General features: G+C 37.4%; 1 protein-coding gene across 1 annotated transcript in view; it reads right to left on the bottom strand.

Moving 5' to 3' along the window:
• LOC115213147 (cleavage and polyadenylation specificity factor subunit 1) overlaps positions 1-16,013 on the bottom strand; it is a 106,770-nt gene that overhangs the window by 66,349 nt on the left and 24,408 nt on the right. Inside the window, exons 12-21 of the mRNA XM_029782081.2 lie at positions 15,703-15,825; positions 15,521-15,569; positions 13,292-13,389; positions 11,475-11,630; positions 9,668-9,784; positions 7,777-7,920; positions 7,502-7,643; positions 3,499-3,674; positions 2,687-2,841; positions 1,935-2,030 (exon numbers count right to left, since the gene is read on the bottom strand). Of these exons, the coding sequence (XP_029637941.1) occupies positions 1,935-2,030; positions 2,687-2,841; positions 3,499-3,674; positions 7,502-7,643; positions 7,777-7,920; positions 9,668-9,784; positions 11,475-11,630; positions 13,292-13,389; positions 15,521-15,569; positions 15,703-15,825 (1,256 nt within the window). The remainder of the gene's footprint in view (positions 1-1,934; positions 2,031-2,686; positions 2,842-3,498; positions 3,675-7,501; positions 7,644-7,776; positions 7,921-9,667; positions 9,785-11,474; positions 11,631-13,291; positions 13,390-15,520; positions 15,570-15,702; positions 15,826-16,013) is intronic.

Raw genomic sequence — 16,013 nt, forward strand, 5'->3', positions numbered from 1 at the left:
TGAAATGAAAACAATCAATGTAATGAGCTGCACTAATTAACAATAATTACAGTAAGAGTAAAATTTTAGAAGGTAATGTGAACAAAATTTCTTAATGAAAGTATATCAGACTTAACAAATTCACTAAATCATAAGCACAGATAGAGCTACAGGCTTGCTCTCTGAGTTTAAAGCTAAGATGCTTTCTGTAGAAGTTTATTTTGCAACCACATCGTTTCAGGTTCAGTCCCACCACAGAACCTAGAGTAAGGTTCTTCTACTATAGCCTCAGGCTGACTGGCCAAATACCTTGTGAGAAAATTTGGTTGGTGGTGAAGGAGCCTAGTATGTGTGTGTGTGTGTGTGTGTGTGTGTGTGTGTGTGTGTATGGCTCAGAAACCTGGACATTATCAAAGAAGCTTGAGAGGCAGTTGGATGGAACTTACACTCGCCTCCTTATGAGAGCTCAAAATCTCTCGTGGAAGCGCCATCCAACCAAAGTGCAAATATATGGGAAACTACTACCTGTATCAACTCTTGTGAAAGGTAGAAGAGTCCAGTTTGTTGGACATTGTTGTAGAGCTGAAAACAAAGCAATTTCTACTCTTCTCCTCTGGAAGCCATCTACTCGCAATACCAGAGGGCGCACACTCTCCTACTCTGATGTAATCTCCAGGGATACAGGCATCCAGCAACAGACCATGAAGTCTGGCGTAGCATAGTAAATTCCATTGTCTCGCCCACGGTCGAACAATGATGATGATGATGTGTGTGTGTGTGCACGCATATGTTGGTGTGTGCCACTAAATCACAAGCACAGATAGAGCTACAGGCTTGCTCTCTGAGTTTAAAGCTAAGATGCTTTCTGTAGAAGTTCATTTTGCAACCACATCGTTTCAGGTTCAGTCCCACCACAGAACCTAGAGTAAGGTTCTTCTACTATAGCCTCAGACTGACTGGCCAAATACCTTGTGAGGGAATTTGGTTGGTAGTGAAGGAGTCATGTGTGTGTGTATGTGTGTGCGCGCGCGCATATGTTGGTGTGTGCATGCATGTCTTTGTCTCTCATTTCTTGTAAATGGTATTGGTTTGTTTATGCTTCCATAGCTTGGTGGTTTAGCAAAAGAAATTGACAGAAAAAATACCAGGCTTAAAATAAGCACTGCTTGAGTCGGGGGAGTCAACTGCAAATTTGATTGACTGAAGCTTTCAAAGTGCGTGCCCCTATCATGACTACTGTCAAATGACTAAAACAAGTAAAAGACTAAAAGAAAATAACACTTTTATGTGTTGCTGGTAGAACTATTGATATTCAATATTAACCTGTGGGAAGATACAAAATAAGTACTGTATGCTAACACTCAGTAATTATAGTGATGACACGGGTTATAGATTTGTACTCCTTACAAAACCAATTTTATTGCTAGGAGAATTGAGCCAGTGAGAGCTGAATGCTTTTGTCAAGATACACAGCATATTACTGAAAACAGAAATTGAAACATCTGTCCATTAGTGGCAAGACTATACCATGTTCATTTCTGCTTTCAATACTAGTCTAGTACTAAATAAATTTCTTGCTTTTAATTCTAACATAACCAGTTCAATATAGGCAATGGGAACATAGCTAGATGCCTAATTATCTTCTAAAAGTGACAAAAGGTCCAGCATAATAACAAATTTAAAGACAGAAAAATGACTTAGTAAATGAATAGCTAATTCAAGCATTATGTTGACAAACTGCTTTGTCATAGGTAGCTGTCAGTTTAAAACTGGATATAGCTAGATTGATCTCCAACATTCTAAAAATCAATCAACAAACTCATTATATCAAGGAATAAATTCTGGAGACCCAGAATATGTCTATCAGACTTATGTTTATGACTTATCAGAAATTATCTGATATATATATACTCAATCAGTTAAGTGAAGTTTCCAAATAGTTGCTGATTTATTACCTCTGTTTAGGAGCATGTTTATTGCTATTGTTTACAGTTTTCCCAAACACAGATTCAGATTCTCCATACAGTAATTCATCTTCATCATCAATGAAGCTGGAGAGAGAGGAAATAAAATTTAAAAAAGGTTACAGACATGAAAATAATAGGGGAAAAAATAACGTTTTGGTAAATCACATAAATTTCAATGTACTATTTCAAACACACATACACACATGAATATACACATAAATGGTCACATTCACTTAAACACACATGCACAAACATGTTAAACACACAAAAGCACATGTTAACACACACACACACACACCAACAGAGGCATATTTATTCCAACACATACATGCAAATGCTCAAATTCAAAGCACAACAAAATTTACACTGAGTAACCAAAAAGCAGAAAACATTTGATTAAGAATAGAACTTGAATTTCTTTTACAATGGCATTAAAATTCAGGATTAGTTACCAAGATTTTAACATGAATTTCAAATGCTGACACAAGGTCGGTTCAAATTCTGCCATGGTTGACTTTGCCTTTCATTCTTTCAGGGTCAGTAAAACAAATACTGACAAAAACAAATTGAATACTGGGGTTGATTTAATAAACTTACCTCCTCCTCTGAAATTAATGGCCTTGAGCCAAAATTTGAAACCAAAATTTCCATTAAAACTAAAATAATCTTTATGTGACCATTCAAAAAAAGGACAGAGTGAAAAAACCCCACAATTGAAAAATAGAGAATCAAGTAATTACCTGCAAGTGAGATTACTAGATACCCGTTCTTCTGGTATTTTGTGTACTTTGGTAAATTCCAGTGGGTTTGCAGAATATGTATCGGCTTTGATCGTTGTTGTGGTAAATAACCCACTGAGATCTTTATAGGCACATAAACTGATGATTTTGTTTTTCTGAAATAGTTATAATACATTGTTTTTGCAGTTAAAGCATTTTTATTATTTTCAAGAGTAGAAATTCCAGATTTTTAATTATATATAAATTAAAATGAAAGAAAAGAAAGGACAAAAGGGAGAAAGAAAATAAAGTGAAGAAAAGGAAAAAATGAAAGGAAAATGAAATAGGTATAGGCATGACTGCATGGTTACAAGTTTCCCTTCTCAACCATGTAGTTTCAGGTTCTAACCCACTGTTTGGCACTTTGAACCAGTGTCTTCTATTATAGCTTTGGGTTGACGAATACCTTGTGAATTAAATTTGATAGATGGAAGCTGTACAGAAGCCCATCATACGTATGTGTGTGTACCCTTGTCTAGACATCATGAGAAGGCTGTGTGGGAGCATCACCATCATACAAGCTACGATGTTTGCTTCTAGTCTTCCATGAGAAACATGTCTAGCTATGGGGAAATATTACTTTGCTTGGAAACCTGAGAAAGTTGACAACAGGAAGGGCATCCAACCACTGAAAATCTGCCTCAAAAAGTTTCATCTAATCCATGTAAGCACAGAAAAATGGACACTAAATGTTGATGATGATGATGACAACAATAATGATGACAACGATGATGATGACAACAATGATGATGATGTTGACAATGATTCTTTACCTGTTGTAACTGTGGTTTGGTAACTGCAAGTCGGACACCACTACCAAAGTTGTCAGCTCTTAGGGACAATAATACCACCTGGCCTTCTTCACTCATAACCAACAAGAAAGGATCAGCAACAGAGCAGTGAACAATAGGTGAACCCACATCAATGGGAATATGCTGCAGTTGTTTAACTGTAAAAGAAATTTTCATGAATATTAAAAGTAAACAAATCATAAAATTATTTTAGCCTAAATTTTTTGTTTAAATCTCCCATAAGCATTAACAGTATAAGTGAGATTTTTTATCTTTGTGAAAGTCTTAAGATTGTTTTTACCAAGACAACACACTGCAAATAATTTATCATCTTTTTTTTTTATAATTCAATTTATTCAAGTTTCTATAAGATATCCTACAACAGTTACTATGGAAGAAATAATGATCTAAAGTATTTCATCATTATTTAACATCCCTTTTTCTATGCCAGTATGTGTTGGTTCAACATAAACTGACAAGCTGGATGCCCTTCTTAATGCCAACCACTTTTACAGAGTGTACTAGGTGCATTTTTCATGACATCAGCACTGGTGAAAAATCTAACTGATGAGAAGCAGAAAAAACAGTCCAGAACAGTGGAGAAAAGTCATTGCTGACCTCCTTAAGGTGTGAAGAGCTTCAGTAAGTACGAAATTTAAATAGATTTGCAATCACTATGACTAAAACTAGAAACCAATTTCAAAAGGTAGTTGTTATTAAACCCAAGATCAAACCTAACTCAGCAGACCAATGATCAAAGATATTCCAGTTGTGATTATTGACACTCAGACTACATTAACCAATATGTCCTTTTCTAAGACAATATGATGTGATTCGAAGAGATTTAGCTGCTAATTCTATCAGAATACACAGTCACATAGAGGTTTGTCATTGGTTCATGAATCTCCTCGAGAGTGTCTGGTTCATGATAAGGTAGTTGTGTGCAACCGGACAAAAAAGAACTAAATCTTGTATATACCATAAAACAACATATGCATATATTATGGAATAATCAAGTGACAAGGTTGAAGTCATGGGACTGCAACATAGTGGATTGTGAAGAGGTAGTGGAAGAGCACAACTGAGGCAATGGTGCTTCTTACATTGATGCTGAGTGGAGGAATCCTAGAAGACCAATGGTCAGAATCACCAAGCTCTATCAAGAGAGAGTAATTGCAACGCATCCATAGGGGTGGCATCTATAGTTGTGTAATCAGCAAATGAAAGATTCGCTATGACTCATGTTCCCAATTCAAATTCATAAAAACGGATTTGAATGGTAACAGAGCATCATGGGAATCCACAAAAGCAGTAAAAGTGATGAGAAAACCCTATAAACTCGCAAAGAATTGACAAGAAAGAAAGGAACAATGAAATATCAACAACAAAACTGAGACTAGATATAACTTAACTAAAACAGCACTTTAACTAGAAACATAAAATCAATGTGTGTGATTTTTCACAGCATCAGTTGAAATAAATAGTTATACTACCATTAACACCATTTCGTATTTTCTGTTGTAAGGCTATCAAGGAGGCAATTATTAAAGGATTTTAAATTAAAGAAATTTGTAAGTAGGAGTGAGTGTGTATTCTTCTCTTCGTGTGCATGTTGACCATAATCCAAGAATCACCATTGTTTACAATTCTCCATAAAAGTATGTCCAGGCTTTTTGTTGTTTGATAGACTAAGAGAAATATTACTGTGCTTCGAAATAGGTAAGGGTTGAGGACAGTAAGAGCAACCATTCACAGAAAAATCTGATTCAAAGTTTCTGACCCATGGCAAGCATGTAAAATTAGATATGACGACGATGAATTTTAATTCAACTTTAACAAATCGATAACGCCAGTCACAATTTTTCGAAGGTAAGGGAGAGAATTCTAGTGATCAAAAATGAAATAGAGATACTCAGGGAAGTTTGGAAAAGTTGGAAAATTACATCAATCAATATATTCCAACAGTTGTTTCTGTTCAGTTATGTTGACAATCTGAAACTTTTATTTCCTTAAATGCAGTTGTATGGTTGATGGCTACACATTTTGTATATTGCATTCTGAAATTAGCGAGCACCCTTTCAACAGAATTTTCTTAAATTAACTCAAACTGAGTTTTGTAATAGCATTTACTGCTAAATTTGCTGACTCAGTCAGTATCCAGTCAAGATTATAACTGTCATTTGATACTGGGACATTTTGAATAGATACCCATTAGTTTTTCGGGCTTTTTTCATTTTACTGTTTCCTTATTTAACCTCACATTAGTTCTTTAAATGTGAAATCAAATTTCATGGTTACTCCAGTAACAGTACAAAATATCTACCAAATTATAAAATTGGTATTTTCTGCAAGTCATGTTGTTTCAATAAGCTGGACACATCTCAACAAAAAATAGTTCCTCAGACAGCTTTCTGCAAATAAGGGTAATGAAATTTTGAATGGATATATCTGATTTTTGCAGTTAAAAGGGTTAATATTTTTTAATAATTTTCCCTCTTATTCAGTTTACCATTACTCAAACTGTAGCAATTTGGTGTTAAATACAAATACTGCCAAACTAAGAGTAACAAACTGGTCTATTGACATTGGATGATTCCAACCAATGTCCTGCCAAAATTAATTGCACTCCTCTCCTAGGACTTACAGTTTTGCATACTATATGGTGACCTCATTAGTGCAGGTGACATGAAAAAAAGTACCCAGTCCACATAGTAAAGTGGTTGGCATTAGGAAGGGCATTCAGCCATAAAAACCCTGCCAAAGCAGACATTTGAGCTCAATGCAGTCCTTGGACACTTTAAATCCAGTCAAACTGTCCAACCTATGCCAACATAGAATATGAACACTAAATGATGATGATGATGATGATTTAACATTGGATTCTTTCCCTGAAGTGAAGAAAAGTCAGTCATGCTTTATTTTCATTTTTTTAAATATTTAACTGTCAGGCATGTGTGTGTGTGTGACAGGGTGGTTAAGAAGCTTGCTTCCCAACCAAGAGGCCTTGGGTTCTGGCCCACTGTGCAGCATCTTGGGCAACTGTCTTCTATAATCCCAAGTCATCAAAAGCCTTGTGAGTGGATTTGGTAAACAGAAACAGAAAGAAGCCCATTACACATGTGCATATATGTGAGTGAGTGAATCAGTGTATGTGCCTAAGCAAGGCTGTTCAGTGTTCCATGAAAACTTTTTTCCGGTCATTGGAAAATATTACCTTGCTTGGAAACAGGCAAGGATTGGTGACAAGAAAAGCATCCAGCAGTGGAAAATCTGCCTCAATAAATTCTGTCTGACCTAAGCAAGCATGAAAAACTGGATGGTAAATGACGATGGAGGAGGGGGGGTGGAAGGGTGAAGAGGGGGAAGGATGTGAAGGGGGATGCGGAGGAGGGGTGTGAGGAGGGCGTGGCGAGGGGGTGGAGGAGGAGGAGGTATCAGGTAATTTAAATTCCTAAATTCTAAATTTAAACAGTTCAGTTTTAAAAAATCAAGCAGCAACTCCTTTGTTCAATGAAATGTTTAAACAGGGAGATAGCTGAGGCAAGATTTTTATGGCAAGATGCTCTTCCTGTCACAAAAACCTTATCTGTTTTTCAAATAAAAAAGAATTTTTATTCCAGAGAAATTCCAAGTGTAGATCTAGTGAACAATTTGTTAACAGGAAACGCCAACAACTCTCACTGGCTGCAGCCTAACTACAAGGTGTCATCACCAGCTGTAGCATATTTCACAGCAGATAGTAAACATTTAAATAAACACAAGCACATATACACACTATGAGATTTCTTAAGTTTCCATCTACCAAATTCCCTCACTAAGCATTGGTGGGCATAGAGCTATAGTGAAGACACTTGCCCAAGGTAATGCACAGTGGGAATGAACCTGAAATCAGATGGCTGAGAAGCAAACTTCTTTAGCACATAGCCATGTGCTTAAATATTTAAAATAAAATCTGAATGTTGTTATAAATTATAACAGTACAAACCTCCTTCTAAAAGACGTACTCCCATTGGAGACACTTGAACAATATATTTATTATCTCCTATGTTTCCAGCAAATACAGTTGGTGTTTGTGTGCTGAAGCCACTGTGGTCAAGTTCCATAATTTCTTGACCGGTTTGTAATATCTAGAAAGATTAATACAAGATAAGAGAAAATGTAAATAAACATAATTCAGTTAATTTAAATTACTACGTAAGTAAATGATAGGACCAAAATAATTACAACCGACAAAAAAAAAAACTAATATAAAAGACTTACCATACTAGAGTCACTTTTACTTAATATTAAAAATGTATGGCCATCTTCAATATCTTCTTCAGGAATTGTTTTACCATCTTTTTGTGTTACATCTTCACCAATACCCTTTTTCTCATCGCTTTTCTCTTCATTTTCATCTTTCAACTAAGAATGAAATGGAAAAAAATTTTCCTATCTTATACATTTCAAAAACCAGCTTCATTTCATGTGAACTTGGTAAGAAATAACATACATGAGAAATTAATACAGTTCTATATTTAAGAGATGAGGAATTATGTACATTATTTACAATTGACAGATATTTGTCCTCATCTTGTTTGTTGTTAACACAACGTTTCGGCTGATATACTCTCCAGTCTTCATCAGGTATCTTTGACATAGGGTAGATGTGAGAGGCCAGATTCCTGTTGGTCTCAACATAAAACAGGTAGAACATTTTGGCATGATATGGCTAGTTTGAATGCTGAAGGGTTAATTTATAATAGCGTATATATATATATATATATATATATATATCACCGTGACCGACCAGGCTATCAGATGTTGTTACACATCGCTGGTCCCAATGCGCTTCGCATTGTTTTAGCCTTCAAATGACGCCAACCTGCTGGCTAAGCGAGCAGGCCAACAGAAGAAAGAGTGAGAGAAAGTTGTGGCGAAAGAGTACAGCAGGGATCGCCACCACCCCCTGCCGGAGCCTCGTGGAGTTTTAGGTGTTTTTGCTCAATAAACACTCACAACGCCCGGTCTGGGAATCGAAACCACGATCCTACGACCGCGAGTCCGCTGCCCTAACCACTACATAAAGGCAGAAGCATGGCTGTGCAGTTGAGAAGATGGCTTCAGGTTCAGCCACATTGTGCAGCATCTTGAGTAACTCTCTTCTACTATAGCCCTATGCTAAATAATGCATTGTGAGGGAATTTAGTAGAGGGAAACTAAAGGAATCTCATCAGTAGGTGATTTTCAGCATGCACTAAATAGGTTCACTGGTGAGTGCAGTAAGGCTGCAATGAAAATCAATGTTGCAAAAACTGAGACATCTCTTCTCTAGAGAAAACCTGCCCAGCGCATTTTGCATGTTAGTGGAGCCACATTCAAAAAAGTGAAGAAGTATCTCAGGGTCATTTTCATGAGCAACGGAAGGCAAGAGGATTAATTGGACGTGAGTATTGCTAGGCTAGCACTGATGCAACAATGCACTGGCTTCAGTACTCAGCATAAGATGAAGGGAGGTAGGTGAAAAAGCCAAACTCACAATTTTCAGTTCAGTTTAATTGCCAGCACTTTTCCTACAGTCTAGAATTTTGGGTAGCAACTGAGAGAAAACAGCTGCAAATACAAGTGGTTAAAAAGGGGATTGCTCTGAAGGACTGGTGACATAACTTTACTTGATAGAATGCACAACTCAGAGATCAGGGAGTTACTCCAGATAAAACCACTACTTCTCCACATGGAGATGTACAACAGGCATGTGGTTATGATGTCTAACCACATGGTTAGACATACAGGACAGATTTTAGGGGAAAGGTCAACAAGCAGGAGACTCAAAGGTAGACCACATGCAAGATGGCTGGATAATATCCCTTACAACAAGGAAAAATTAATATAATAGGTGAAAAATAAGGGTTCAGATAAAATGCTTTGAAATATTTGTTCTAGTTCTTTACATTTTGAGTTCAAATTTGTTTCAAGTCAACTTTACCTTTCACCCTTTCAGGTACAATAAAATAAAATACTAATCAAACCACTGAGAGTAATTTAATCAACTAACCTTGTCCTCCTAAATCTCTAATTTACATAAGAAATTATCTTTACCAGATAATAATAAATTAATCAATATCAGTTTTAATTTTAAGAAAAATAAAGAACCTCTTCAAAAAGAACTCACCTCTGTTTTCAAGATGTCTTCATCAGTTATTGAATCTGCTTTGCATCCAAATACTGTCCACATGTCCAAGCAGCCAAAGAGCTCAAATGTTGTCACAACTTGAGGACGGATACTCCGCTGAAATAGTTAAATAAATAATACTGAGAATAAAATTATTTAAATTGTAATTATGATATTTGGTTGATACACAGATTCTTATAATGCTAGTATTTACTTCCAGACTTTGCAACACTAAACTGCTAAGAGAAGAATCTTTTCTTGGTTAAGGTCACAGACCATCTTCGAGTAAGATTCCTTGATTTTGGGAAGGTGAAGCAAAAACAAAATAAATAACAAGTGTGGACAACTGGTAGATTGTATCATTGTTTCTATGAATCCAGATTCTGGTTTTATTTTCAATATTTTTCTGCCAAGATTTGACATAAGCATCATAAATTCATTAATATATTTTATCTGGTGTTGATACATAGAGGTCGGAACATTTATCTAAAGGCATAGAAAGTAAGTATTAATACCAATATAAGGTAGCATTAACGTGATAACATAATTTACTAAGTATGTCAGTTTCCAATTATAGTTTTTATTCTTAACCATGAAAGACTATTTATAAACAAGACATTTACCACAGTCTCCAAATGGTTTCAAGAAGATGAAAGTTTAATTTACATAGAGTGAGACAATGAAAGCATGGCTATTTGGATGCTGGTGATTTAGCACAGCTGATTGGACATTGAAACTGTTCTAGTGGCCATAGTTTTTGGCACTGGAGGCAAACACACACACACGCACTCATGAACATAACATCATCATTTAACATAATCAAACATCATCATCATCATCATCAAACATCCGTTTTCCATGTTGGCATGGGCTGGACAGTTTAACTGGAGCTGGTAAGCCAGAGAGCTACACCAAGCTCCACACATCTGCTTCAGAATGGTATCTACAGCTGGATGCCCTTCCTGATGCCAACCACTTTACAGAGTGTACCGGGTGCTTTTATGTGGCACCAGCATGGTTGCTTTTTACGTGTCACCATAAACACTTTCTCTCCTCACACATAAAGCGAAATATGTTCATAAATTTAAAAAGAGGAGAGAGAGAGAGAGAGAGAGAGAGAGAGAGAGAAGGACAGATAATTAGCAAAACATTCAGATGTTTCACATCAAATAAGTCAGCATCGAAGCAACAACGACAAAGAGGCAGAACTAAAACAGAGAGGTAAAACATCTCAAACCTCAATCTATTGGTGAGCTGATAATTTTCACAACTACAACAAAGCTACAATGCAACAATGTTAAAATGGAGGATCAAAAAGTCTGGAGTCAATGTCACTTCAACAAATTCAAAATTTAAGAAAGAAAAAGTAGGAGTGGCTGTGTGGTGAGTAGCTTGCTTACCAACCACATGGTTCCAGTTTCAGTCTCACTACATGGCACCTTGGGGAAGTGTCTTCTACTATAGCCTCTGGCCAACCAAAGCCTTGTGAGTGGATTTGGTAGAGACAAACTGAAACAAGCTTGTCGTATGTATATGTGTATATATGTGTGTGGGTGTGTGTATGTTTGTGTGTCTGTGTTTGTTCCCCCACTATTGCTTGACAACCGATGCTAGTGTGTTTATGTCCCCCCCCCACTAACTTAGCAGTTCAGCAAAAGAGACTGATAGAATAAGTACTAGGCTTACAAAAAATAAGTCCTGGGGTTGATTTGTTTGACTAAAAGCACTGTTCCAGCATGGCCGCAGTCAAATGATTGAAACAAATAAAAGAATTTTTAAAATCTGTAAAACGGAATATTCTTCTTACCTGTAATACTGATAAAGCACCATTTTTGCTATACCCAGATGTTGTTACAAGTTCCAAATCAGGATCTATTGTATTACAAAACTCTTCAGAAAGGAAAGCAGGTTCTCCCATCACCATTCTTCCACAAGGACCAATGTTGAGAATACTGTCACAAACCTATTTTGATCAGGAAGGGAAAAAAAACAATCATTACATATAAAACAGGATCAAATGAAGTTAATGTCAACAACATGAATACTGATTTCTCTGCACATGAGAAACATACACAACGGCTCAAACATTTTTAATAACAAACCACCTCAAGCCACATCCTGATACACATTTCCTGACCTAAAGTGATCTAAATCAAAGTTTTCCATCAAAATTTCAGGTTAATTTATGATCCAAACACTAGCTTAATAATGACAAAGTTATTTTACAAAATTCTTCATTATCACAGGAGTGGCTGTGTGGTAAGTAGCTTGCTTATCAACCACATGGTTTCAGGTTCAGTCCCACTGCGTGGCACCTTCGGGCCGACCAAAGCTGTGGAAACTGAAAGAAGCCTGTCTGTTTCATGGCCGTTTGGCAGCTCTGTCTGGCCCCCGTGTTGGTGGCACGTAAAAGCACCATCCGTTCGTGTCCGTTGCCAGCCTCGCCTCGCCCCTGTGCCGGTGACACGTTAAAGCACCATCCGTTCGTGGCCGTTTGCCAGCTCTGTCTGTGCGGGTGGCACGTAAAAAGCACCCACTACACTCACGGAGTGGTTGGCATTAAGAAGGGCATCCAGCCGTAGAAACACTGCCAGATCTGACTGGGCCTGATGTAGCCTTCCAGCTTCACAGACCCCAGTTGAACCGTCCAACCCATGCTAGCATGGAAAACGGACGCTAAATGATGATGATGATGATGATGATGATATATTTATGTGTGTTTGTGTGGATATGTTTGTGTAGCTGTGTTTGTAACCACAACATCGCTTGACAACAGATGGTGGTGTGTTTACCTCCCCGTAACTTAGCGGTTCGGCAAAAGAGACCGATAGAATAAGTACTAGGCTTACAAAGAATAAGTCCTAGGGTTGATTTGCTCAACTAAAGGCAGTGCTCCATGGCCGCAGTCAAATGACTGAAACAAGTAAATGAGTAAAGAGAGTAAAATGAGAAAAAGAAAGAGTATCTTCAAAATTTTGACAGAAATAGGATAACAAAAAGATAATAAACCCCTTAACATTTAAATTGGCCATATCTGGCCAAAATATTCAACCTGCTTTATGTTCAAGCTGACCAGATCCAGCTTCTCACATCTATCCTACAATGTCATTCTAAAAGTAAACAATCACATCAATGAAATCCCAAAGCTACAAGATAATACATGATTTATTCAAAACAATGTGAATAAATAAGCATTACATTTGGCAGAGTAATCTGAGTGCTAAAGAGTTAAAGTAAAAAAAACTACTGTATTGCTAGAAGGAATAGAAATTTACAGCTCTTTAGCTAAATTCATGAACTATTACTCAAAATCAGTGGTAAATAAAATGACTTTTGAGAATATATAGAACAAACCTAAGGGGGTGTAACTTAGTGGACACTCAACCTGCTAGAAATAGCACCAAAATCTCCCTCAATTCACACCCTATTATTCTAAATAAATGACAGGACACATTGGATAATGTACTCCTCAATACACAGTGTCCAGCAAAATATTCAAGATGGAATGATCACGACTGAATTTTCTTTAAGCATAGGTCTGTGAGATCAAGGATGACATGGGGGTGTTAAATTACAACATGATGACAGTAAACAATATACATGGAAATGAATTAAGTAAATTACCTCAAAAGTGAATGAAGTAATGGTTGTTCCACTGATGGCATCTCCTTCACCATACACCTCTAATTCATCAAGATCATCAATTTGTGATACATCAGAGGCTGTGAAAAAAGAAAGAAAACTGTTTCTGTTAAACTGCGCAAATAAATGTTGGTAGTAACCATGTTTCAAAAATATACAAAGACAAAGGATCAAGATATCTAGTACCTTGCTGTATGCAAGAAGACCCATCCACCACAAAAGAAATGCTGCTCCCACTGCTGAAGAAGACTGGCCTAAAAGAACCGTGATGATGCCATGTAAAAGCACCTGCACTGGCACCACATGAAAAGCTTCTGTGCCAGCACCACACAATAGCACCCATACCAAAGCCATGTAAAAGTTCCCATGTTGGTGCCACATAAAAGGCACCCAGCACACTCTGTAAAGCGGTTAGCATTAGGAAGATTTCCAGCCATAGAAACAAAGCCAAATCAGATTGGAACCTAATGCAGCTCTCCCGCTTGCCAGCTCTGGTCAAACTGTCCAACTCATGCCAGTATAGAAAACAGACATTAAAGAATGGAAATATCAACATCAATGGAAATTGCAGCTGTGATACCAGTGCTGGTGGTACGTAAGAGAACCATCCGAACATGTCTGTGGCACATAAAAGGCACCATCCGATCGTGGCCATTTGCCAGCCTCATCTGGCACCTGTGCCAGTGGCACATAAAAAGCATCCACTACACTCACAGAGTGGTTGGCGCTAGGAAGGGCATCCAGCCATAGAAACACTGCCAGATCAGACTGGGCTTGGTGCAGCCTTCTGGCCTCCCAGACCCCAGTTGAACCGTCCAACCCATGCTAGCATGGAAAGCAGACGCTAAACGATGATGATGATGATGAATACATTTTCAGAAAATGGAAAGAAACAATAAAAATTTTAATAAAATATTGATAGGTTTTGTGATATTCAGGCAGACATAACATCCCAAACTGCCTTCATTTTATGGTTGGTTCTCCATTAGGTTGTGTCATTCTTCTAACCTGTCAGTAAATATGTTCTATATACAAAAACAGGCTTGGCTGTGTTAAAAGAAGTTTCCTTCCCAACCACATGATTCCCAGCTCAGTCCCACAGCAGAGCACCTTTGGGTAAGTGTCTTCTACTATAGCTCCAGGTCAACCAAAGTTTTGTGAGTAGATTTGGTTGACAGAAACTGAAAGAAGTCTGTTGAATACATATGAATATGTGTATGTCCATGTCTGTTGTTGCCTCTTTGCCTTGACATCACATGACAGTTGTAGACGAGTGTCACCATAATGCAAGCAATGTCCTTTATTTTCAAACACAATATACTACAGAGCTGGGCAAAATGAAATTGCACCAGAAATGATCATGTGAGTAACAGATGTGTATTCCGCAATGGATGTGACACAGTAACCTAAAGCTAAGTTATAACTAAGCACTAAGCTACAATTACGTATTTGTTGCTCTCATGATCACTTCTGAGGCAATTTCATTTTGCCAAGATCTGAAACATATTGCAGTTTTTAACAGCTAAGTATATTATATGGACAGCTTGCATATGGACGAGGACAGCTGTGTAAAAAAAGTGCCAATCTCTAACTCTCTAACTGTAGAGGGAACTTATGGAAGAGGTAGGCCAAGGAAGATGCGGGATGAGGTAGTGAAACATGATCTTCAAATGTTGGGCCTCACAGAGGCAATGACAAGTGACCAAGACCTTTGGCGATATGCCATGCTTGAGAAAACCTGTCAAGCCAAGTGAAACCATAATCATGGCTGATGCTAGCGTCATGTAGTAGGCACCTGTGCCGGGGGCACATAAAAAACATTGGGCCTCACAGAGATGATAAGTGACCAAGACCTTTGGTGATATGCCATGCTTGAGAAAACACATCAAGCCAAATGAAATCATAGTTGTGGCCAATGCCGGTGTCAGGTAACTGGCATCCATGCTGGTGGCATGTAAAAAGCACCTATTACACTCTTAGAGTGGATGACGTTAGGAAGGGCATCTAGTCATAGAAATCATGCCAAATCAGATTGAAACCTGGAGTAGCGCTCCAGCTAACATGTTTCAGTCAAACTCTTTAACCCATACCAGCATGAAAAACGGGCGCTAAATGATGATGATGATGAACTTCTGTAAAGCAATAATGACAAGGAAGTCTCTTCTTAAATGTTATCTAAACAAATTGCAAAGAGCTTAGCAGTCAACTTACCCATGACTTCAGAATTGTCGGTCCTCTTCTTTTTACAAGGTGGATCACTCTGGAACAAAAACAAAATGAAAAAAACCAATAACCTTTATATTGCAATGACATTTGAAGGAAAATAAAAGGAAAGCAAAGATTTAATAGCTTCACTTTAAACAGATTATGGCTAGATAAAAGTGACAGCTCACCTTTTTACCATCAGCATCAATTTTATTGACAGAAGCTTCAAGCATTTTTTCCGTGTACTTCAAAAGTAAAGAGTTACCAAGTCGTGACCCCAAAAATAAATATCCTTCTTCACACTGACACATCTGTCATAAATAAAATAAAAAAGAATATTTTGACAAACTGATTTCTTTTGAGATAGTAGACAGTTAAATTCAGTAAGGTCTGAATGCACCCCCAATGTGTTACCAGTACTTATGTTAGCAAATCTAGGTGAGTATAAGGTACAAACTGACACTCACAAGATTTTCATTTAGGACCTAAAATGGTCAAA

This window comes from Octopus sinensis, linkage group LG6 (assembly GCF_006345805.1).
Source record: "Octopus sinensis linkage group LG6, ASM634580v1, whole genome shotgun sequence".
Taxonomy (NCBI): Eukaryota; Metazoa; Mollusca; class Cephalopoda; order Octopoda; family Octopodidae; genus Octopus; species Octopus sinensis.